This window comes from Anomalospiza imberbis, chromosome 26 (genome assembly GCF_031753505.1).
Source record: "Anomalospiza imberbis isolate Cuckoo-Finch-1a 21T00152 chromosome 26, ASM3175350v1, whole genome shotgun sequence".
In the NCBI taxonomy this organism is placed as follows: Eukaryota; Metazoa; Chordata; class Aves; order Passeriformes; family Viduidae; genus Anomalospiza; species Anomalospiza imberbis.
In genome coordinates this window covers 2750971-2776480 of record NC_089706.1, presented here as the reverse complement: position 1 = coordinate 2776480, position 25510 = coordinate 2750971, and the positions used below count along the sequence as shown (strand labels likewise).

The window sequence follows — 25510 nt, the reverse complement described above, 5'->3', positions numbered from 1 at the left end:
CTCACAGTCCTACGCAGCTCCGACTCAACCCCAACATCCTAAGAAAATTCCTTTTTGTGTTTTTAGTCCATCCCATAGATTTGGAAAAGAGCTTCCACGGTCTGGAAGCAATCCCAGTGGAATAACCCATGGAGCAAAGGAAAACCCCCCCAGGCTGGCCCTACCATGGCAAAGCCAACGTCTGCTTTCTTCAGGGCTGGGCCGTCGTTGGTGCCGTCCCCCGTCACAGCCACCACCTGCCTCTGGTCACCCACGGTGCTGTCGATGATTCCTGCGATGGAAACGAGAAATGAAACCCCACGGGAAGGATCCCAGCCTGGATCAGGCTGGAAGAACGCCAGGGAGGAGCCCCTGGGGAGGGCAGTGCCCACCTTTCACCAGGGTGTGCTTGTCCGTGGGGGAGGAGCGCGCCAGCACCCGCAGCTTGGGCCAGATCTTGTCCAGCTGCTCCTGCTCCACCTGCAGGACCAGGAAAAGGGAAGTGATTCCCCCCACCAGGAATCTTCTGTGCCACCAGAGAGCAAATCCCAACTGGGACGGGACAGTGGCTTCACCCCAAACACTGTTGAGCACCCCAGCAGATTCCTTAACCAAGGAAATGAGGAAAACCCAGCAGGATCTGGGAAATTCAGTAGGATCTGGGAAATTCACCAGGACTTGGGAGACCCGTTAGGAATTGAGAAACCCATCAGGATTCAGAAAACCCATCAGGATTTGGGAAACCCCTCAGGATTTGGAAAACCCATCAGGATTCAGAAAACCCATCAGGATTTGGGAAACCCCTCAGGATTTGGAAAACCCATCAGGATTCAGAAAACCCAGCAGGGCTTGGGAAACCTCTCAGGATTCGGGAAACCTCTCAGGATTCGGGAAACCTAGCAGGATCTGGAAAATCCAGCAGGATTCGGGAAACCCAGCAGGATTCGGGAAACCCAGCAGCATTTGGGAAATAGCAGGATTCAGGAAAGCCAGCAGGATTTGGGAAATCCAGCAGGATTCAGAAAACCCATCAGGATTTGAGAAACCCAGCAGGATCTGGAAAATCCAGCAGGATCTGGAAAACCCATCAGGATTCGGGAAACCCAGCAGGATCTGGGAAACCCAGCAGGATCTGGGAAACCCAGCAGGGCTTGGGAAACCCAGCAGGATCTGGGAAACCCATCAGGATTCGGGAAACCCAGCAGGATCTGGGAGACCCAGCAGGATCTGGGAGACCCAGCAGGATCTGGGAAACCCAGCAGGATCTGGAAAACCCAGCAGGATTTGGGAAACCCAGCAGGATTTGGGAAACCCAGCAGGGCTTGGGAAACCCAGCAGGATCTGGGAAACCCAGCAGGATCTGGAAAACCCAGCAGGATTTGGGAAACCCAGCAGGATTTGGGAAACCCAGCAGAACCTGGGAAACCCAGCAGGGCTTGGGAAACCCAGCAGGGCTTGGGAAACCCAGCAGGATCTGGAAAACCCAGCAGGATTTGGAAACCCAGCAGGGCTTGGGAAACCCAGCAGGATCTGGGAAACCCAGCAGGATTTGGAAACCCAGCAGGATCTGGGAAACCCAGCAGAACCTGGGAAACCCAGCAGGATCTGGGAAACCCAGCAGGATCTGGGAAACCCAGCAGGATTTGGGAAACCCAGCAGGATTTTTGCTGCTGCAGAAGCCTCCCTGCCCCGTGCAGGGCAGAGCTCTCCCACCTCTCCCTTCTCGTTGCGGATGAGCCGGTTGAACTCCTTTCCCTCCAGGCACAGGAAGTCCTCCCCGGGCAGCAGGATGCCACACTTGGTGGCGATGGCACGGGCAGTGTTGATGTTGTCCCCTGTCACCATGCGGACGGTGATGCCCGCGCGCTGGCACTTCAGGATGGCGTCGGGCACCTGGGGACAGGGACAGGGCTGGCACTGGGAACGCCGGGAGAGAGGCAGCTCCTCGTCCCCAAAAGGATCTGGAAAGGGCTCTGGAGGGGTGGGGGAGCTGGATCTGCCACCCCAAGGGGAAGGGACCTCACTGCCACCTCGCTGCCACCTGGCTGTCACCTCCCTGGGTGCCAAGGCATGGCCAGGCTGTCCATAAAAGCAGGAATTTCATCCTCTGCCACCCCTCTAATGGGTTTATCCATCAGGGAGCAGTGGGGGAAGAGAGGAAATTGGAGTGAGCAATGAGCAAATCGAATCAGGAGCCTCCAGAGCTGCTGCAGCCAGGGGATCTGTAATGCAATTCCCAGATTGCCAGATCCCTGAACATCTCATCAGGGACCAGGAGAGCAGCAGGGAGAGCTCCAAACTGCATCCAGAGGCAGGAACAGGGGGATTATTGCATTAGCCCAGCACACAGCTCAGAGGGAAAACCAGCTCCAGGAGCCCAAGGATTCTTCCTGGCTGTTTCCATCCACCTTTGGCGCAGCCTGGAGCAGCACTGACCCCAAGGATTGGGAATTTTGGGTGGGAACACGCTGCCATGGGGCTGTTTTGTCCAAAAATGGGAGAGAAATGCCCACAACAGGGAGCTGGGGGCACATCAGGGATGGGCACAGGCGAACTGCTGGAAATCCTGAAGGGAACATCCAGGATGGGCACAGAGGAGCTGCTGGAATTCCTGAGGGGATCACAGCCCTGAGCAGCAGGAAAAGGGCCGGGAACAGCACAGGACAGGGGGCACAGGTGGGATTTGGTACCTCGGGCCGCACGGGATCCTCGATCCCCACCACAGCGATGCAGGTCAGGTCAGACAGGATCTCGTTCTCGCTGTCCCAGTCGGGCTCCGCATCCGCAGGGAAATCCCGGAATGCCAGGCAGATGGTCCTGAGCCCGTGGCACGCCATGGGCTCGATCACCTTCTTCACCATCTCGTCCCTGTCCTTCACCTTGAACACCCTCGGCTCGCCGTTCTTGTCCAGGATCTTGGTGCACCTGAGGGGACCGGGAGGTGAGGCAGTGTCACATTCCTGGCACCCCATCCACAAAAAAAGGGGCTGTTCCTTTTTCACAGCCCCCTCCAGATTTCCTAAATCCACCCAAAAACCACTCAGCACATTCCTGGCACCCAATTTCCAAAAGGGGCACATTCCCCTTCCACAACTCCCTCCAACTTTCCCAAACCCACCCCAAAACCACTCGGCACATTCCTGGCACTCCATCTACACAAAGGGGCTATCCCTTCCTCACAGCCCTCTCCAACTTTCCCAAACCCACCCCAAAACCACTCGGCACATTCCTGGCACCCCATCTACACAAAGGGGCTATCCCTTCCTCACAGCCCTCTCCAACTTTCCCAAACCCACCCCAAAACCATTCCTGGCACCCCATCTGGACATCCCCTTTCCCTCCAGCTTCCCCAAGCCCACCCAAACCCCACCAGGCACCTCCAAACACCCACCCCCCATCCCCCCTTGCCCCGTGGGGCAGCCCGACCCCATCGATGCCCCGGGCTGGGAGCAGCAGCAGGATTTACTTGCGCAGGATGATCTCGGAGGCGCCCTTGCTGTACATGCGGAAGCCGCCGCCGCTGTTCCTCAGCACGGTGCTCATGGACTTGCGCACGGAGTTGAAGGTGTAGACCTTGTAGAGCTTCTCCTCGGGCACCTCGTTGCGCACGGCCTGGTAGTCCTGCTTCAGGTCCAGCACGAAGCCCAGCAGGGCACACTCGGTCTTGTTGCCCACCTGGCGGGGCAGCCCTCCTTCCTTCTCCGGTGGCTGCAAAAAGGACGGAGAAGCGATGCCACCCCAGGCGTGGAGCAGGATGGTGTGGCAAGCACATTTCTTTCTCTCTCAGGATTTTTTTCATAGAGCAGCACAGAGGAAAGAAAGAGAAAGCAATTTCTATTTCTGCTCCTTGTTTTTCCCATATGGAATGCGCTTGGAGAATTGTTTACCTGGGGTGATTGCTTGGTTGGGTTCTGGTGAGGATTGTTTGAGCCTGGTGGCCAATCCAACCCACCTGTGGCTGCACTCAGAGAGGGCCACGAGTTGTGAGGAGTTAGATATGGGAGTTAGAACAAGTAGGTTTGTAGTTTTAGTATCGCCTTTAAATAGTTTATTAACGTATTATAGCATAGTTATAATAAAGAAATCATTCAGCCTTCTGAGCTGGAGTCAGACACCAGCATTTCTTCCCACCAGGTTCATTTGCGTTTACAGTAGGATGGAGTGATGGATGGAGTGATGGATGGAGTGATGGATGGAGTGATGGATGGAACGATGGATGGAGTGATGGATGGAGTGATGGATGGAGTGATGGATGGAGTGATGGATGGAGTGATGGATGGAACGATGGATGGAGTGATGGATGGAACGATGGATGGAGTGATGGATGGAGTGATGGATGGAACGATGGATGGAGTGATGGATGGAGTGATGGATGGAGTGATGGATGGAGTGATGCATGGAACGATGGATGGAACGATGGATGGAGTGATGGATGGAGTGATGGATGGAACGATGGATGGAGTGATGGATGGAGTGATGGATGGAACGATGGATGGAGTGATGGATGGAGTGATGGATGGAACGATGGATGGAGTGATGGATGGAGTGATGGATGGAACGATGGATGGAACAATGGATGGAGTGATGGATGGAACGATGGATGGAGTGATGGATGGAGTGATGGATGGAACGATGGATGGAACAATGGATGGAGTGATGGATGGAACGATGGATGGAGCGATGGATGGAGTGATGGATGGAGTGATGGATGGAGTGATGGATGGAACGATGGATGGAGTGATGGATGGAGTGATGGATGGAGTGATGGATGGAGTGATGGATGGAGTGATGGATGGAACGATGGATGGAGTGATGGATGGAGTGATGGATGGAATGATGGATGGAACAATGGATGGAGTGATGGATGGAACGATGCCTCAAGTTTTAGCTTTTGCATTTTCCAGACCCTGTGCTGCATTAATAAATAACTCTGAACTGCACAAGTTCTCCTCACAGCTCAGGCACACTGAACAATCCTTTTCCAGCCCCAGAACCAAGGACACCGCTGCAGCTTCAGCCCCAAAAAGTGCAAACAACAGGGGATGGAGGAGAGCAGACTGGGAGGATGGGACTGCACAACCTGGAGCTGGAACTGGGCAATGAACCCCAGTGTGGAAATGGACCAGAACTCATAAAAGTGTCAAAACTCGTGACTCTGAGTCCATCTGGGGTGGAGCCATGGTCGGGCTCTTGCACTGCCCAAGGTGTGTCCTTGAAGATTCACCTTGGGCAGGTAGGGCAGGGGACAAGGTGAGGGGACACAGGGGACAGGGACAGCCCTTCCCCAGCAGCTCTGGGGTCACTGTAACTATATTTTAATAAATCCCTACTTTATTCCTTTGACTCAGTCCAGCCTGTGTTCTAGGTACCCTCTCAAGGCATCAGGACACCACCAAGCTCTGGCGCTGCCTCTCACCAGGATTTTGGAGGTGTAGGCAGAGTTGATGGCCACGCCGTGGACGATGAGGTCCAGGATTTTGGGCAGGATGGCCTCGGGGTCGGGGATCTGGCGGTAGTGGGTGTCCCCCACGTAGGCCTGCACCACGGTCATGCGGTTCATGGTCAGCGTGCCCGTCTTGTCCGAGCAGATGGCCGTGGCGTTGCCCATGGTCTCGCACGCGTCCAGGTGCCTCACCAGGTTGTTGTCCTTCATCATTTTCTGCAAGCACCCAGAAGGTCAGGGCTGACCTCACCCCAGTCACCCCCGTCCCTCCTCAGCCCCAGGCCTCACCTTGACGGAGTAGGCCAGCGAGATGGTGACGGCCAGCGGGAGCCCCTCGGGCACGGCCACCACCAGCACGGTGACGCCGATGATGAAGAACTTGACGAAGTACTGGATGTAGATGGGGGTGCACTCGGCCAGCCAGGGCCGCTTCTGCACCCCGAAGGTGTCGATGACGAAGTAGAGCACCAAGATGATGACGGTGATGGCCGACATGATCAGCCCTGGGGACGAGGGCGAGGTGAGGGGACACAGGGGACAGGGACAGCCCTCCCCCACCAGCTCTGGGGACACGGGACAGGGAGAACCCTTCCCCATCAGCTCTGGGGACACAAGGGATGGGGAGAGCCCTTCCCCATCAGCTCTGGGGACACTGGGGATGGGGACAAGGATGAGGTGAGGGGACACAGGACAGGGTCAGCCCTTCCCCATCAGCTCTGGGGACACAGGGGACAGGGAGAGCCCTTCCCCATCAGCTCTGGGGACACAGGGGACAGGGAGAGCCCTTCCCCATCAGCTCTGGGGACACTCGGGACAGGGAGAGCCCTTCCTCACCAGCTCTGGGGACACTGGGGACAGGGTCAGCCCTTCCCCAGCAGCTCTGGGGACACTGGGGACAGGGAGAGCCCTCCCCTACCAGCTCTGGGGACACTCGGGACAGGGAGAGCCCTCCCCTACCAGCTCTGGGGACACTGGGGACAGGGACAGCCCTTCCTCACCAGCTCTGGGGACACAAGGGACAGGGAGAGCCCTTCCCCATCAGCTCTGGGGACAGTGGGGACAGGGAGAACCCTTCCCCATCAGCTCTGGGGACACTGGGGACAGGGACAGCCCTTCCTCACCAGCTCTGGGGACACAAGGGACAGGGAGAACCCTTCCCCATCAGCTCTGGGGACACAGGGGATGGGGAGAGCCCTTCCCCATCAGCTCTGGGGACACTGGGGATGGGGACAAGGATGAGGTGAGGGGACACAGGACAGGGTCAGCCCTTCCCCATCAGCTCTGGGAACACTGGGGACAGGGACAGCCCTAACCCACCAGCTCTGGGGTCACCGTCACTGTCAGGGTCACTGTCACTCACCTGCCTTCCCGATCTGCACCGCCAGGCGCGTGAGCTTCCCCTGCAGCACCGACTTCTCCTTCTTGGGCACCTTCACCTTCTTCTTCTCCTTCTCCTCGTTCTCCACCCCCTCCTGGCTCTTCAGGGGCTGGATCTCTAAGGCCACACCATCCTGAGTTTTAGCTACAGCCCGGGGGGCAAAACAAGACACCACGTGTGAACAGGAGAGACCCAGGCCAGCCTGGAGGACACCACTGAGGAGGATGGTGGTGGCAGAGAGAGAGAGAGAGAGAAATCCAGGACAAGAACCACTCCCGACCACACACGCGTCCGAGCACATGGAAGCTCCGTGTCCAGGGCCCTGCCACCTCTCTCCGGGGTGGTTTTCTGTCATCTACCCCCTGCCCACGGATAAAGGATCCTCAGAGGTGACTCTGGCACCTGTCACACCTCTGCAGGAGACCCTCTAGGCCAGATTTTGGGGTCTCTTCCGGCCTCTAAGCCTGCAGAGGACTGGGAGCGCTTTGGGATGAGCCCAGAGATGCTCCAGTGCCCCCAGTCCCTTGATGAGTGCCCCCAGTTCCCCTCAGTGCCACCTCTGCAGTGCCCTGTGGGCAGCCCAGCAGGAACCACTCGCCAGGGAAGCGACTGAGGGGGTGAGATGGAGGGGAGGGTTAGAGATTGGGATGGAGACTGAAGAGCAGGGAGCCAGGAATCCTCCAATCCCAGCCTGGAGCCATCCACCACGCCTTTGGGACCCGAGAGAGCCCAGCTTCCCGTTCCTAAAACTGGGCTAATCCAGCTGGAAGGCTGCCCTGGGGAAACCCAAGCCTGGAAGCTTTGGAGAGGGATGGGCAGCCCACCAGAGGCTCCTCCTGAGCTGCTGGAGCAGCAGAACATCCCGGGACCTGTCCCCTCCTGGGCTGGAGGCCACCCCGGAGCAGCTCCAGAGAGGAACCTCCACGGTGACAAGAGACCTGACACGGACACAACAAAGCACCCGGACACACCTGACGGCAAGGAGGGCAACTCAAACTGCTGAGAGAGGGAGAAAGAGAGAGAGAGAGAGAGAGAGGGGTGGAGAGAGAGGTGCAGAAATGGGGCTTCCTCCACAGCCTGCAAAGAACAGGGTGAGAAACACTGGTGAGGAGACGCTCACGGAGTCGAGGCCATGGCAGGACAGGGTGCAAGCGTCCCGTGGGCCAGGCCCTGGGGGAGATCTCATCCCAGGAATGCCAGGAGGGCACCTCCAGCTCTGCCCCGAACACCAACCCCGTGCAGGGACAGCTTTAAACCACCAAATCCCTGCTGGGACTCATGGAGTTATCCCAAGAAAGGGATGCTCTGCCAGAAGTCCTGCTGAAGAGCCTTGTCCTCCCTGAAAAATGGCTCTTCCCCACGCAGGGACAAGGGAAGGTTCATCCCAGTGATGCCTTAGGAAATCAGGTTTTCTCTTTTCCACACATTTATAACCCTGCAGTTCTTTGGTGTATAACTCTGAACTCCATACAGTGTCAGCTGCTGCTTTCCCATTTTGGGCAGACACAGCAATTCCTCTCCAGGCCTGGGAACCAAGGACACCTCACTGCCTCAGGCCCTGAGAGATGGAAACAAAAGGGAGTTGGGGTCAATGACTTCATTACCTGAGGCTGTAAATGGAGGATTAACCCCCAATATGCAAATGGCCCAAATTTATACAAGTGTGAAACCCGTGGTCCATTTTTGGGTGCAGCCCCTGGGGTGGCTTTGTCTGCCCTAAATGTCCCTGAAAGCCCTTCAATAAATACAACTGCTTTTTATTCCCTTCATTCTGTTTCTGGGCAGTCCCAACAAGGCACCAGCAGCCCGCGCTGGGGTTTTTGGGGACACCACGACGCCGTGCCACGGGACCCTTGCACCCTGTCCTGGAGAAACGAGGCGAGAGTCCCGCCGGAGCAGCAAAGAGCACAGACTGATGAGGAGAAGGAAGGAAGGAAGAAGGAGGAAGGAAGGAGGAATGCTCGGTAGTTAGTGTGGTGCTGGTTCAAAGGATGGAGAGCTGGCGTTACCTTTGTTGCGGTTTTCGGGGGCTCCGCTTTTTTTACCTGTTCAAAGAGAGAAAGGGGGGAGGGCTGAGCACACGGAGCCGCATTCCCCATCCAGCTGGGATGCTCCGAGGGGCCACTCCAGTGGTCACCCTCTGGACACCACGTCTTGGTCCACACGGCTCGAGGCTCCAGAGCTCCCTGGGCACCCCATTGCCAAGGATTCTGATTTTCCCCACCTGTAAATCACCCCCAAAGCCCAGCAGTGCCTCGAGGGTGGCTGGAGGTGCCTCAGATTTTCACGAGGAGAAACCACGGAGCTCCACGGAGCAGATTTTCAGGAGAAGAAACCCTCCTGCAGCTCCAGGTCCCTCCCCCCTGCTGCCATCAGATCCAGATGGGAAGTGCAGACTTGTCCTCCACCACGGGCAGCACCAGACCCAGAGCAGGGAGGTCTGACCCCCCAAAATCTGTCCAGGTGGCACATGGGGGTGCCCAGGGCTTCTGCACCTCAACCAGCCTCAGGTGACAAGGGCTTTATGTCACCCCACAGCTCCAGTGGGGACAAACTGGTGGCATCCCCTGGCCTGCTCTGCTCCCAGATCCATTGAGCTTGAAGACTGGGAAAGCTCCAAGCACTGGGTGGCTCTCAGGGCAGTGCCATTCCCAGTGCCACTCCCAGGACACCTTGTCCTGCCACCTCCACGGTGGCAGCCAAACCCAGGAGCTCCAAAGCTCCCAAATCCAGGCGATCCTGGAGCTGGGAAAGGCAGGATCCACACCCAGAGCAGGGGAAGGCAGGATCCAGCTGGAAGCTGGGAGCTGGGAAAGGCAGGATCCAGCTGCAGAGCTGGGGAAGGCAGGATCCAGCTGGGAGCTGGGGAAGGCAGGATCCAGCTGGGAGCTGGGAGCTGGGAAAGGCAGGATCCACACCCAGAGCTGGGGAAGGCAGGATCCAGCTGGAATCTGGGAGCTGGGGAAGGCAGGATCCAGCTGCACAGCTGGGGAAGGCAGGATCCACACCCAGAGCAGGGGAAGGCAGGATCCAGCTGGGAGCTGGGAAGGCAGGATCCAGCTGCAGAGCTGGGGAAGGCAGGATCCAGCTGGAATCTGGGAGCTGGGGAAGGCAGGATCCAGCTGCACAGCTGGGGAAGGCAGGATCCAGCTGGGAGCTGGGGAAGGCAGGATCCAGCTGGGATCTGGGAGCTGGGGAAGGCAGGATCCAGCTGCAGAGCTGGGGAAGGCAGGATCCAGCTGGAATCTGGGAGCTGGGGAAGGCAGGATCCAGCTGCACAGCTGGGGAAGGCAGGATCCAGCTGGGAGCTGGGGAAGGCAGGATCCAGCTGGGATCTGGGAGCTGGGGAAGGCAGGATCCAGCTGCAGAGCTGGGGAAGGCAGGATCCAGCTGGAATCTGGGAGCTGGGGAAGGCAGGATCCAGCTGCAGAGCTGGGGAAGGCAGGATCCAGCTGGGAGCTGGCAGCCAGCACAGCCCGGGAGCCTCTCCTGCCTGCCATCGCCTCCCGGGAAGGGCTCCCTGGCGCGGGGATGCCGGAGCAGCTGGCGGTGCCAGCCTGATGCTGCTGCCAGCGCCCGATCCCGGTGAGGCCAAACCTGCTGAGCAGGGCATCAGGGACACGGGGAGCTTCCCCAGCAGGGAATAAGCAGCTGGATGTGAAAGCTGAGACAGGAGAGCGCTCGAGTCCCAGCACGATGGGAGCACCTCGGCTTGGCTGCTGTCCCACCCCTCCTCTGCCTCCTGCCATCCCCTCCTTTCCCCCAGGGAGCTCAGGGAATGCTCAGGAGATCCTCAGCCAAGTCCTGCAGGGTTTGGATGGGCTAAAAACACCCTGTGGGCACCCAGGACTGACCTTCCCACCACCACGGGGTGGGCAACGAGCACCGCGGGGGAGTTGCCCACCAGGGCATCCTTGACCCCCCCAGCCTACAGCTCCAGGATGGAGAAGGGTCCCAAAGAGGCCTGGGAGCACCTGGACCAGGTGGAGGGGACAGGGAGGGACCCCCAACCTCTCCCTGTTCCTGCCTGGGCCGGGGGAGCTGACCCCGATGTGGGAGGAGCCTGTGGATGCTTCCCAGGGAAAAGGGAAAAGGAGGGAAGAGGCAGGTTCAGGGCCTTTTCTTACCTTTCTTCACTTTCTTCTCCTCGTCGCCTTCTCCTGCTCCCAGGAGGGTGAAGATAATCCCTGTCTGGGAGTTGATGCCCACGGCAGTCACCACCATCCTGCCCGAGCCCTCCATCACGTGGGTACCTGGCAGGGCAGGAATGCCATGGGCACACAGGTGAGACCCCCAGCTCCCATCCCACAGAATCCCAGACTGGTTTGGCTCGGAAGGGACCTTCAACCCCATCCTGTTCCACCCCCTGCCATGGGCAGGGACAACTTACCCTATCCCAGATTGCTCCAAGCACCATCCAGCCTGGCCTTGGACACCTCCCTGAGAGCAGGACCCACCCTGATCCCAGCCCAAACTCATCCCAGCCCTGAACCCTCACCTGACAGCAGCATGGGGTCTTTATCCATGGATTTCTTCACCTGGTCTGACTCCCCGGTCAGCGAGCTCTCATCTATCTTCAGGTCATTGCCCTGGATCAGGATCCCGTCTGCTGGCAGGAGATCACCTGGGAAAGGAGGAAAACCAGGGATCAGCCCGGCCTGGGCTCAGCCCTGCCTGCCCATCCCACAGGAATGCTCCAAAAGGATCCAAAACTCAGGCTCAGACCAGCTCTAGAGGGAGGAGAAGCAGCAGGTGGGGTTTGTAAGGGACAGGTGCAATCAAATGAAATCCAAGAGCTCTCAAATCCTTGCTGGAGAGTCCTGGGGAGGATTTTGCTTTGTGCTTCCCCATCTGGTTTGAATGAATCCTTCCCAGAGCTCCTGATGCAACCAAAATCCACTGTATCCACCTGCCAAGTATGGAATCAGGCCCTTGGGAAAACTAAACACGGTGCTGGATCAATCTCCTTCCTGAATGGGAGGAATATTCCCCCTGGGAAATGAGGAGCAGGGCCTGATTGATCCCAAGGGCTGCAGCTCCTGGATAAGGAAACATCCACCAGTACCTCCAGGCCAAGGAAATATTCCCCAACTACTCCTGGGTAAGGAAACATTCCCCAGCATCTCCTGGATAACAGAATATTCCCCAGCATCTCCTGGATGAGGAAATGTTCCCCAAAACCTCCTGGATAAGGAAACACTCCCCAACATCTCCTGGCCATGGAAATATTCCTCAACATCTCCTGGATAAGGAAATATCCTCAACAGGGGCAAGGCTGGGAAAATAAACTAATACAAACTGATAAAATAAACTAATTCTGATCCAGCAGCTCCTTAAAGCTCCAGGGCAAAAAGAGAAGGCGAGTGGAGCTCCACCACCTCCACGGGAGGAGCTGCTGTTTGTCCCCAAGGAAGAAGGGCTGGAGAAGTGTGGCATTCCCATCCTCTGGACAGAGAGACACAATTCTGTCTCTCAGGAGAAGCACAGGGAGAAGAAGAGAAAACAATCTTTCTCTCTGCTCCTTTGTTTTCCCCACGTGGAATGTGGTGTGGAGATCGTTTAGCTGCAGGGATTGCTGGGTTGGATTCTGGTGAAGGTTGTTTGGGTTCAATGACTATTTGGAAATATTTTGGGCAGGAGTAGGGAGCAGATCCTGGATTTATGGAATTCCAGACCTCTTTGGGTTGAAGGGACCTTAAATCCCATGCCATTCCATGGGCAGGGACAACTTCCATGATCCCAGGCTGCTCCAGCCTGGCCTGGGACACTGCCAGGGAGGCAGGGGCAGCCACAGCTGCTGTGTCGTGGGCTCTCAGCAGAGTCACGAGTTTGTAGTTAATTAGTTAGACAGGTAAGTAAGAAGTAAGTATGTAGATTAGTATAGTATCTCTTTAAATAGTATATTAATGTAATATAGTATAGTTTTAATAGTAAAGTATAGTAAATAGCATATTAATGGAAATAGTATATTCATGTAATAATTAATAGTATATTAAATACTATATTTCTGTAATATAGTATAGTTTTAACAGAATATCTATATAGTATATAAAGAGGATGTTAATGTAATATAGTATAGTTTTAATAAAGCAGATCCTTCAGCCTTCTGATCTGGAGCAGACATCATCATTTCTTCCCATCAGGGGTCACCTGATTTCTGATGGAGAAGCAGGGAGGAGGATCCCAGGGGAAGGACAGCCCCAGCTCCAGCTCCAGCTCCAGCCCCACCCCAGCTCCAGCCACAGCTCCAGCTCCAGCTCCAGCTCCAGCCACAGCTCCAGCTCCAGCTCCAGCTCCAGCCACAGCTCCAGCCCAGCTCCAGCCACAGCTCCAGCCCAGCTCCAGCTCCAGCCCGAGCCCAGCTCCAGCTCCAGCTCCAGCTCCAGCCCAGCTCCAGCTCCAGCCCCAGCCCAGCTCCACCCCAGCTCCAGCCACAGCTCCAGCCCAGCTCCAGCTCCAGCTCCAGCCACAGCTCCAGCCCAGCTCCAGCTCCAGCTCCAGCCACAGCTCCAGCCCAGCTCCAGCTCCAGCCCGAGCCCAGCTCCAGCTCCAGCTCCAGCTCCAGCCCAGCTCCAGCTCCAGCCCCAGCCCAGCTCCAGCCCAGCTCCAGCTCCAGCTCCAGCCCAGCTCCAGCTCCAGCCACAGCTCCAGCTCCAGCCACAGCTCCAGCTCCAGCCCCAGCCCCAGCTCCAGCTCCAGCCCCAGCTCCAGCCCCAGCTCCAGCTCCAGCCCCAGCTCCAGCTCCAGCTCCAGCTCCAGCCACAGCTCCAGCTCCAGCTCCAGCTCCAGCTCCAGCTCCAGCTCAGCTCCAACTCCAGCCCCAGCTCCAGCCCAGCTCCAGCTCCAGCTCCAGCTCCAGCCCAGCTCCAGCTCCAACTCCAGCCCCAGCTCCAGCCCAGCTCCAGCTCCAGCTCCAACTCCAGCCCCAGCTCCAGCCCAGCTCCAGCTCCAGCCCCAGCTCCAGCTCCAGCCCAGCTCCAGCTCCAGCTCCAGCCCCAGCCCCAGCTCCAGCTCCAGCCCAGCTCCAGCCCCAGCTCCAGCCCCAGCCCCAGCTCCAGCCCAGCTCCAGCTCCAGCCCAGCTCCAGCCCCAGCTCCAGCTCCAGCCTCACTCACCGTACTTGATCTGGGCGATGTCCCCCACCACGATCTCGGCCACGGGGATCTGGATCACCTGGCCCTTGCGGATCACCGTGAACTTCTGCTCCTGCTCGATGCGGCTCTGGAGGCCCCGGAACTGCTTCTCCTTGCTCCAGTCGTTGAAGGCCGTCACCAGCACCACGATGATGACGGAGAACAGGATGGCAGCGCCCTCGATCCAGCCCGCCTGCGACTCGCCCTCGTCCTCCACGCCGCCCGAGGACTGCCCGCACACTGCCCGAGAGAATTCCCGTGGGATAACCTCACACACTGCCCAGGATAACCCCAAACACTGCCTGAGAGAATTCCCGTGGCATAACCCCAAACACTGCCCAGGATAACCCCAAACACTGCCCGAGAGAATTCCCGTGGGATAACCCCAAACACTGCCCAGGATAACCCCAAACACTGCCCGGGATAACCCCAAACACTGCCCGAGAGAATTCCCATGGGATAACCCCAAACACTGCCCGAGAGAATTCCTGTGGGATAACCCCAAACACTGCCCGAGAGAATTCCTGTGGGATAACACCACACACTGTCCAGGATAACCCCAAACACTGCCCGAGAGAATTCCCGTGGGATAACCCCACACAAGAGAATTCCCATGGGATAAACCCACACATTGCCTGGAGAGAATTCCCCATTGGATAATTGCTCCTCCCCCAATGACCCCAAAGAAGGGGAGATGCCACCACCCAGTGCCCCCATCCCAAACCCCCACAGGGAACGGGGCAGATCCCATGAGTCTCCATCCCAAACCCCAGCTCCCACAGGGAATGGGCACATCCCACAGTGCCCATCCCAAACCCCTGTTCCCACAGGGAACGGGGCAGATCCTACAGTGCCCATCCCAAACCTCTGCTCCCATACGGAACAGGGCAGATCCCACAGTGCCCATCCCACATCCCTGCTCCCACAGGGCATGGAGCTGATCCCAAGATATCCCCATAGGGAACGGGTAGATCCCACAGTGCCCATCCCAGACCCCTGCTCCTACAGGCAACGGGCAGAGCCTGGAGTGCCCATCCCAAACCCCTGCTCCCACAGGGAACAGGGCAGATCCTACAGTGCCCATCCCAAACCCCTGCTCCCACAGGAAATGGGCAGAGCCCACAGTGCCCATCCCAAATCCCTGTTTCCACAGGGAACGGGGTAGATCCCAGAGTGCCCATCCCAAACCTCTGCTCCCATAGGGAACAGGGCAGATCCCACAGTGCCCATCCCAAACCCTGCTCCCACTGGGAATGGGGCACATCCCACAGTGCCCATCCCAAACTCCTGCTCCCAAAGGCAGTGGGCACATCCTAAGAGTCTCCATCCCAAACCCCTGTTCCCACAGGGAATGGGGCAGATCCCACAGTGCCCATCCCAAACCCCTGCTCCCACAGGGAATGGGGCAGATCCCAGGATATCCCCACAAGGAACAGGGCACATCCCAGAGTGCCCATCCCAAATCCTGCTCCCATAAGGAACAGAGCAGATCCCACAGTGCCCATCCCAAACCCCTGCTCCCACAGGGAATGGGCACATCCCACAGTGCCCATCCCAAACCCCCGCACCCACAGGGAATGGGGCAGATCCCACAGTGCCCATCCCAAACCCCTGCTCCCACAGGGAATGGGGCAGATCCCAGAGTGCCCATCCCAAACCCCTGTTCCCACAGGGAATGGGCACATCCCACAGTGCCCATCCCAAACCCCCGCACCCACAGGGAATGGGCACATCCCAGAGTCCCACAGGGAACAGGGCACATCCCAGAGTGCCCATCCCAAGGGACTCACGCTCGTTGTCCCCTCCCGGGGGGTGGTAGAAGGAGAGCCCCAGGGAGATGATGGCTGCGATCTCCAGGATGATCAGCGTCACGTCCTGCAGGGCCTCCCACACCAGCTGCAGGAACGTCTTGGCCTTTTTTGGGGGGATGAAGTTCTGGCCGAAGACCTGACGCCGCTTCTCCAGGTCCGTGGGGTTCCCAGACAGGCCTGGAGGGGTGGGGAAAACAGGGATGAGGGTAAATCCCACTCGTGTCCCTGTGGAATTCATCCTGGAGCAGCTCCCTGCCCGTCCAGGAGAACCTGAGGTGCTGGCAAAGTTCAAATAAATAAATAAATAAATAAATAAAAACGAATAAAATTAAAATATAAATAAAGTATATAAACCAATAAAACTAAATAAAATTAAAATATAAATAAAGTGTAAAGAAACTAAATAAAAATTAAAATATAAATAAATAAAGTGTAAATAAATAAAGTGTAAATAAACAAAGTAAATAAAAATTAAATTATAAATAAAGTATAAGCAAATAAATAAACGAAAAGCATAAATAAATCAAGTAAATAAAAATTAAAATATAAATAAAGTATAAAGAAGTAAATAAACTGAATAAAAATTAAAATATAAATAAATAAAGTATAAACAAATAAATGAAATAAAGTATTAATAAAGTGTAAACAAATAAAATATAAATAATAAATATAATATAAAACATAAATAAAGTATAAATAAATAAACAAAACATAAATAAAACATAAACAAAGGAATTAATTAATTTAAAAATACATCAGAAGATAAAATAAAAATATAGAAAAATATAAACAAATCGATCAAACTATAAACAAACCAAATTATGAACAAATAAATAACTAAATAAAGCAAAATATAAACGAACAAACAAATAATATATCAGGCTGCAGCCTGGCGAGTGCCCAGGTGCTGCCAGCTGGCACCGGCGGCCTTGTTTACATCAAATGAGCCATAAATCTGGGCAAATGTGGGCAATTCTGGGCAATTTGGGGCAATTCTGAGCAATTCTGGGCAAATGTGGGCAATTCTGGGCAAATGTGGGCAATTCTGGGCAAATGTGGGCAAATGTGGGCAAATGTGGGCAAATGTGGGCAATTCTGGGCAATTCTGAGCAATTCTGGGCAATTCTGAGCAATTCTGGGCAAATGTGGGCAATTCTGGGCAAATGTGGGCAATTCTGGGCAATTTGGGGCAATTCTGGGCGTGAGGATGGGGGGAAATGGGGAAAAAATGGGAATGAAAGGGAGCCTGAGCCCCTCCAGAGCCCTGCCAGGCAGCCACGGGTGGCAGCGGCAAGGTGGCCGTCGCTAATAAAGCCATAAATGCTCACGGGAGCAGTGGGGGACAGTGGCAAAGTGGCACGGCCACCACCACAAAGCCACAAGTGCTGAAGGGGTACCAGGACACGAAGCAGTGATGGTGACAGTGGCAAAGTGACACGGCCACCCCTATTAAAGCCATTAATGCTCATGGGGTCCCACCAGGCAGCAGTGGGGGACAATGGCAATGTGGCACAGCCACCACCACAAAGCCACAAGTGCTGAGGGGGTACCAGGACACGAGGCAGTGATGGTGACAGTGGCAATGTGGCATGGCCACCACCACAAAGCCACAAGTGCTGAGGGGGTACCAGGACACAATGATGGCAGTGATGGTGACAGTGGCAGTGTGACACAGCCACCCCCATAAAGCCACAAGTGCTGAGGGGGTACCCGGACACAATGATGGCAGTGATGGTGACAGTGGCAGTGTGACACAGGTGTGTCCCCGGACAGAGTCCCCCCCCTGCCCACCACCACCTTAAGGGACCCCTCCCTCCTGTCCTTCTCCACCTTAAGATGTCCCCAGGGCCGCTGCCAGGTCCCGGGATGCTCCGGGAATGGCCCTGGGCACATCCTGGTGGTGCCTGGAGCAGCCTGGCAGTGACAGGGGACCCGGGCCTGGCACTCAGGGGACAGCTACGAGTCATTCCAGGGGACACCTTCCTGCCAGCCCCGTGTCACTTTGGGGGCACCCCCCTGCCAGCCCTGTGTCACTCCAAGGGACACCCCCTGCCAGCCCCGTGTCACCCTGGGGACACCCCCCTGCCAGCCCTGTGTCACTTTGGGGACACCCCCCGCCAGCCCCGTGTCACCCTGGGGACACCCCCCTGCCAGCCCTGTGTCACCCTGGGGACACCCCCCTGCCAGCCCTGTGTCACTTTGGGGACACCCCCCTGCCAGCCCTGTGTCACTCCAAGGGACACCCCCCTGCCAGCCCTGTGTCACCCTGGGGGACACCCCCCTGGAAGCCCCGTGTCACTTTGGGGACACCTCCCTGCCAGCTCTGTGTCACCCTGGGGGACACCTCCCTGCCAGCCCTGTGTCACCCTGGGGACACCTCCCTGCCTACCCTGTGTCACTTTGGGGGCACCCCCCTGCCTACCTTGTGTCACTTTGGGGACACCCCCCTGGCAGCTCCATGTCACCCTGGGGGACACCTCCCTGCCTTCCTTGTGTCACTTTGGGGACACCTCCCCGCCAGCCCCGTGTCACTTTGGGGACACCTCCCTGCCAGCCCTGTGTCACCTGGGGGACATCTTCCTGCCAGCCCCGTGTCACCCTGGGGGACACCCCCTGCCAGCCCCATGTCACCCTGGGGGACACCCCCCTGCCAGCCCTGTGTCACTTTGGGGACACCCCCCTGCCAGCCCTGTGTCACCCTGGGGGACACCCCCTGCCAGCCCCGTGTCACCCTGGGGGACACCTCCCTGCCAGCTCCATGTCATTCCAGGGGACACCCCCCCGCCAGCCCTGTGTCACCCTGGGGGACACCTCCCTGCCTTCCTTGTGTCACTTTGGGGACACCCCCCTGCCAGCCCTGTGTCATTCCAGGGGACACCCCCCTGGAAGCCCCGTGTCACCCTGGTGGACACCTTCCTGCCAGCTCCATGTCATTCCAGGGGACACCCCCCTGCCAGCCCCATGTCACCCTGGGGGACACCTTCCTGCCAGCCCTGTGTCACCCTGGGGACACCCCCTGCCAGCCCCATGTCACCCTGGGGGACACCTTCCTGCCAGCTCTGTGTCACTCTGGGGACACCTCCCTGCCAGCCCTGTGTCACTCTGGGGACACCCCCCTGCCAGCCCTGTGTCACTTTGGGGACACCCCCCTGCCAGCCCTGTGTCACTCTGGGGACACCCCCCTGCCAGCCCCATGTCACCCTGGGGACACCTCCCTGCCAGCCCTGTGTCACTTTGGGGACACCCCCCTGCCAGCCCTGTGTCATTCCAGGGGACACCCCCCTGGAAGCCCCGTGTCACCTTGGGGACACCTCCCTGCCAGCCCCGTGTCACCTGGGGGACATCTTCCTGCCAGCCCTGTGTCACCCTGGGGGACACCCCCTGCCAGCCCCATGTCACCCTGGGGGACACCTTCCTGCCAGCCCTGTGTCACCCTGGGGGACACCCCCTGCCAGCCCCATGTCACCCTGGGGGACACCTTCCTGCCAGCCCTGTGTCACTTTGGGGACACCCCCCTGCCAGCCCTGTGTCACCCTGGGGACACCCCCCTGCCAGCCCTGTGTCACCCTGGGGGACACCCCCCTGCCAGCCCTGTGTCACTCTGGGGACACCCCCTGCCAGCCCTGTGTCACTTTGGGGACACCCCCCTGCCAGCCCCGTGTCCCCCAGGCCGGAGGAAGCAGCAGGATCGATCCCATCCCGCTCCCGCTGCGGCTCCAGCCCAGCTGCAGGGAGGGGACAGCTGGCAGCTGGCAGAGCAGCCGGGCTGTCCCCACCCAGCCATGACGAGGAGGCTGAGCAGGATCCTGGGATGTCCCGGCCTCAATTCCCGACCAGAGGGTGGAAAATGCGGCTCATGGCCACGAGCCGAGGGGACACACGTGAGGACACACGTGGGGACACACGTGGGGACACACAGGGACACGGGATGGTCCCACAGGACACGGCAGCCAGGAATCCCAAAGCAGATCCCACCCATGGGAATGATCCCAGGGCTGCCCCCCCACCCTCTCCAAGGAATTGGCGGGGGGGGATGGGGGTTCGATGGCTCTGTGCTGGCACAGGGAGGGTGACAAAGAGCTCATGCCACACAAATGCCACTGCAGGGTCTGGGGGACCGATTAGAAGGTGACAAAGAACAGCAGCCCTGGGCGGGTGCCACCCATGGGGCCACTGCAGACTCTGGGGTCAGGATTAGCACGGGAAATGGGGTAGAAATTTTGGGTGGAGGCCACACGTGACAGCAGGGAGCTGTCACCAGTCCCTGATCTGCCTGGGGACAGCAGCTGGGGGGTGGCACGAGGAGCCCCCCCGCAGGAATGGGGCCGGGGGCGGGTGAGTCAGGGTGGCTGTGCTGGCACCGGGCGCCCAGGGGACACGGGTGACTCAGAGGAGCCACCACCCGCTCGTGGCACCCCACGCCACCCCAAAGCCACTTCGGGAGCAGCCCCCAGGATTTGGCACCTCCTGGGGCAGAGCTGGAGCTGCCAGAACCAGCAGATCCCAAACTGACACCGGGGACTCCAGGGGCCACCCAAGGTGGGCTCTGGGGGACCATGGCCAGTGTTTGCCCACGAGGACAGTGCCAGGCTGGAGAGGGGACAGCCAGTCCTGCAGCACAGGGTGGTACCGAGGGTCAGGAGCTACACGGATCCAGGTGGGATCAAAGCACTCCAGAACACGGATCCTACAGCGGGACAGGGGTGCTGGCAGGACACCCCGGGCTGGCCCTGCTGGTGACATGCAGGACAAGGCCCCGTGCCACCCCAGCAGGGTGATCAGCAGAGGGACAATGAGAATGGGGATGGGGACAAACATCTGGGAGCAGGGACACGGAGCTGACCCTGCTCAGTGGGGTCAGACTGAGGTGCCGCAGGTTCCCTCGGGATTTTGCTCTTCCCAAAAATCCCCGAGGATTTGGAGGAGAGAACCTTTCTTTGCTCTCTGGGCTCAGCGGGATTTGGGACAGCTCAGCTCCACAGGAGGGATTTGCCAGGGACATCGGGGTGGGACTGAACCCTTCACCTCCCCTAAAAGAGCCTTTTGGGTTCTCCTCCTGCCTCTCCTCCCACCCCAAAGCAGCGTGATCCCACTTTGGCAAGGCCGACCACATTGTTTTGTGACCTGGGCTTTTTATTTCCACCGGGATTTCCCCCCCTTCTCTAACGACATCCCGATATTGTCTCTCCTTCCCGGTCCTGCTCGCAGCTGGAAAGCTGCAAATCCCCCCCTTGCAGCACTAAAAATATCCCACAGATAGTCACAGCTGAGTCCCCATCCCACAGCTTTAGGGCTGAGCCCCCATCCCGCATTTCCAGGGCTGTGTCCCCATCCCACAGATTGTCACAGCCGAGTCCCCATCCCACAGCTTTAGGGCCGAGTCAAAATCCCACATTTCCAGGGCTGAGTCCTCATCCCACAGCTCCAGGGCTCAGTCCCCATCCCACAGCTCCAGGGCTCAGTCCCCATCCCAGATTGTCACAGCTGAATCCCCATCCCACAGCTTCAGGGCCGAGCCCCCATCCCACAGCTCCAGGGCTCAGTCCCCATCCCACAGATTGTCACAGCTGAGTCCCCATCCCAACAGCTCCAGGGCTCAGTCCCCATCCCACAGATTGTCACAGCTGAGTCCCCATCCCAACAGCTCCAGGGCTCAGTCCCCATCCCACAGCTCCAGGGCTCAGTCCCCATCCCACAGCTCCAGGAAATCCCTCGGAGCTGGAATCAGGAGCCCTCTGTCCCTGCACCCCCTCAGTGCCAGGGAAGGCTCCACTGCTGTGCCAAGGCGCCCCCAGTGCCACCAGTGCCACCAGCCTCGCTGATGAGGGGACCCCAAAAGCCAGCCCAGCCCCAGTGAGGGCAGAGGTGCCACCCTGAGATCCTCCCAGAGGTGACCCCAGGGGTCACTGCCACCACTCCAGCTGCGCTGCCCAGGTTTTCCTTGGAGCATCCTCAGACCAGGAGGGGCCTGGGCCCATCTCCCCATCCCTGGGTGCATCCCCTACCCCCTTTGGGCACCTGGCCACCTCGCCAGCGCCCTCCAACCTTTACACCTCCCCTCCCACCCCGTAACTCTGTAAATGATTAAACAGGGAACAGCTGGAGAGGCAGCTGGGTGTGGGGAGGAGCTCCTCACCCCATCCCGCATCTCTGACAATCCCAGAGGTGACAACCCCAGACCATGGGACAGCCACTGGAGACACCGTCTTCAAGTGTCACATTCATGTGGTTCCATCCCAAAAGTGACACCCCAAGACCACATGACAGCCACTGGAGCCACCACCCTCCAGCATCACCTTCACATGGCTCCATTCCAGAGGTGACAACCCCAGACCATGGCAGCCACCACCCACGGACATCACCTCCATGTGGATCCATCCTGGAGGTGACAATCCCAGACCTTGGGAGCTACCACCCTTGGATGTCACCTTCACATGGCTCCATGCTGGAACTGACAACCCCAGAGATGAGAACCCCAGACCATGGCAGCCACCACCCTCGAGTGTCACCTTCACATGGCTCCATCCTGGAGGTGACAACCTCAGAGGTGACAACCCCAGAGATGAGAACCCCAGACCATGGCAGCCACCACCCTCGAGTGTCACCTTCACATGGCTCCATGCTGGAGGTGACAACCTCAGAGGTGACAACCCCAGAGATGAGAACCCCAGACCATGGCAGCCACCACCCTCGAGTGTCACCTTCACATGGCTCCATCCTGGAGGTGACAACCTCAGAGGTGACAACCCCAGAGATGAGAACCCCAGACCCTGGGAGCCACCACCCTCGAGTGTCACCTTCACATGGCTCCATGCTGGAGGTGACAACCTCAGAGGTGATAATCCCAGACCTTGGGAGCCATCATCCTTGTACATCACCTTCACATGGCTCCACCCTGGAAGTGACAACCCCAGACCCTGGGAGCCACCACCCTCCAGCATCACCTTCACATGGCTCCATCCCGGAGGTGACAACCCCAGACCATGGCAGCCACCATCCTCAGGTGTCACCTTTGCATGGCTCCATCCTGGACGTGATAACCCCTGAGGTGACAACCCCAGACCCTGGGAGCCACCACCCTTGGACATCACCTTCACATGGCTCCATCCTGGACGTGATAACCCCTGAGGTGACAACCCCAGACCCTGGGAGCCACCACCCTTGGACATCACCTTCACATGGCTCCATCCCGGAGGTGACAACCCCAGACCATGGCAGCCACCATCCTCAGGTGTCACCTTCGCATGGCTCCATCCTGGACGTGATAACCCCTGAGGTGACAACTCCAGACCCTGAGAGCCACCACCCTTGGACATCACCTTCACATGGCTCCATCCCGGAGGTGACAACCCCAGACCATGGCAGCCACCATCCTCAGGTGTCACCTTTGCATGGCTCCATCCTGGACGTGATAACCCCTGAGGTGACAACCCCAGACCCTGGGAGCCACCACCCTTGGACATCACCTTCACATGGCTCCATCCTGGAGGTGATAACCCCTGAGGTGACAACCCCAGACCCTGGGAGCCACCACCCTTGGACATCACCTTCACATGGCTCCATCCTGGAGGTTGCACCCCCAGAGGTGACAACTCCAGCCCACGGCAGGGCCACTCACCTTCGACCGGCGACGTCTTCAACCTCTTGCAGACGTTCTGGACGCCGCCATAGGAGTCGTTGAGCCGGGCCACGGCCTCGGCGCTCCTCAGCTCCATGAGGTTCCTGAGCTCCACCAAGGAGCACCCAAAGTCCCCCTCATGGTTGCCCTCGGCCACCGAGTTCCCGGGGTGGTGGTCGGCCACGTTGTTCGTCATCTTGTCACAGTGACGGTGCCACCGGCGCGGCGCTCCTGGGGCGGCCTCGCTCGCGGCTCCGGCGGCTCCGGGGGGGGATGCTCCGTGCGGCCCCTTCCCTGGGGGCTTCCCGGGGGGAACGGGCGGCTCTATCCGAGCCCAAGTTGTCGGGATGAAGGTGTAAACAGGATGTGCATGTTACCGCGGAGGCGACCTTAGCAACGCCCGGCGTGCAGCTCCTGCAGCGGGAGGAGGAGGAGGAGGAGGAGGAGGAGGGCTCCCTGGATACCACAGCAACTGGAGCTGCGAAAACAACCGTGGGAAACAAAAATATCGGCGTTAGGAGGGCTTGGGAAGGAGCGAGGCGCCCCATGGGGTGGGAGAGGGGAGCGGCGCTACCCCAAGGGGGGGATTTTCAGGGAGAATGCGGTGTCAGCGTGGTTTGGGCAGAAATTCCTGGGTGAGAAGTTGAGCTCGGGGTGTGGAGCAGGGGAAAGCCGCAGCTGCGGGGCCGGGCAGGAAAGGAGCCCAGGTGGTTCTTCACTTTCAGCCCAGACAAACCCTCCCGTTGACTTTGGGTTAAAAATACCCCTCGGCAGTGGGAAACAGCTGCTTCCTCCCCTGGGCAGGACGTGGGGGCCAGAGCATCGCTCCCCGCCCTGCCAGCAGGTAGGGAATGATCCCAATATCCCAAAATCCCAATAACCCAGTATCCCAAAATCACAATGTCCAAATATCCCAATATCCAAATGACTCAATATCCAAATGTCCCAATATCCCAAAATCCCAAATTCCTGATATCCCAAATTCTCAAAATCCCAATATCCCAAATTCCCAATATCTCAATGTTCCAATATCCCAAATTCCCGATATCCCGATATCCCAATGTCTCAAAATCCCAATACCCCAATATCCCAAATTCCCGATATCCTGATATCCCGGTATCCCAATATCCATAGCAAAGGGGCTGCAGCACCCCATGGGCTCTACATCAGCTGGGAGACGCCACGGGAACCATAAAAGAGAAGAGGGAAGTGGCAGAGAAGCCCCCAAAACCCGGGAGTTTGTTGGAAATCGAGGCTTTTCCTTTAATGACCTGTTCCAAGGTGGCTCCCTGAGGGCAGCGAGCGGCTCCCAGTGTCCCTAAGAGCTGCCACCCAGGTCACAACACCCCAGCGAGGACAGGGGAGCCCCAAAAACACTTCAACCAAGCCAGGCAAGGACCACGAGCATCCCACAGCTCCCCCATTCCTCAGGGATTTGGGGGCTGGGATTTCCTGCTGGCATTTCAGAGTTCTAGGGACAAATAGGGACATGGAGGGAACAGCACAGGCCAGAGGGAAAAAGGGCTTTTTGTCAGCCAGGGTTAGCTGTGTTCCCAAGCTCCAGGGAAGCTCCCGGCACTCCAGAGGCAAAAAGGCTGCAAGGGGAGGCTCTCATGGAGAGAAAATTAAATCTTTCTGAGGGCAAAATAAATAAAGAACAACAGGGGAACGGCCACTCCGGCAGCATCCGCCCCAGACGGGGCCCAGAACAGGCTGGGGAGGGACAGGGGAGGACAGGAGGGAGGAGGGAGAACGTCCACGGCTGATCCCAGAACACACGGGGTGCACCAGCCCTCACAAACCCCACAGGAAGGCACCAAATCAGCCCCAGGGCTGTCCCAAACTGCCCCGTCCCAAACTGCCCCGATTCCAGCCCCAGGGCTGTCCCAAACTGCCCCGTCCCAAACTGCCCCGATTCCAGCCCCAGGGCTGTCCCAAACTGCCCTGATTCCAGTTCCAGGGCTGTCCCAAACTGCCCTGATTCCAGCCCCAGGGCTGTCCCAAACTGCCCCGTCCCAAACTGCCCCGATTCCAGCCCCAGGGCTGTCCCAAACTTCCCCGTCCCAAACTGCCCCGATTCCAGCCCCAGGGCCGTCCCAAACTGCCCCGATTCCAGCCCCAGAGCTGTCCCAAACTGCCCTGATTCCAG

The 25510-nt window shown here is 58.2% G+C and overlaps 1 protein-coding gene across 9 annotated transcripts in view; it reads right to left on the bottom strand.

Moving 5' to 3' along the window:
* ATP2B4 (ATPase plasma membrane Ca2+ transporting 4) overlaps positions 1-25510 on the bottom strand; it is a 65526-nt gene that overhangs the window by 17103 nt on the left and 22913 nt on the right. For 7 of the 9 annotated variants that reach the window (XM_068173134.1, XM_068173137.1, XM_068173128.1 and 4 more), the window contains exons 2-15: positions 23362-23839; positions 15723-15920; positions 13915-14172; positions 11299-11424; positions 10928-11053; positions 8810-8845; positions 6783-6944; positions 5711-5925; positions 5396-5638; positions 3446-3687; positions 2670-2904; positions 1693-1872; positions 372-459; positions 165-271 (exon numbers count right to left, since the gene is read on the bottom strand). In XM_068173134.1, the coding sequence (XP_068029235.1) occupies positions 165-271; positions 372-459; positions 1693-1872; positions 2670-2904; positions 3446-3687; positions 5396-5638; positions 5711-5925; positions 6783-6944; positions 8810-8845; positions 10928-11053; positions 11299-11424; positions 13915-14172; positions 15723-15920; positions 23362-23557 (2412 nt within the window). In that variant the 5' untranslated portion in view covers positions 23558-23839. The remainder of the gene's footprint in view (positions 1-164; positions 272-371; positions 460-1692; positions 1873-2669; positions 2905-3445; positions 3688-5395; positions 5639-5710; positions 5926-6782; positions 6945-8809; positions 8846-10927; positions 11054-11298; positions 11425-13914; positions 14173-15722; positions 15921-23361; positions 23840-25510) is intronic. The other 2 variants (XM_068173136.1, XM_068173133.1) reach the window with 1 other exon arrangement.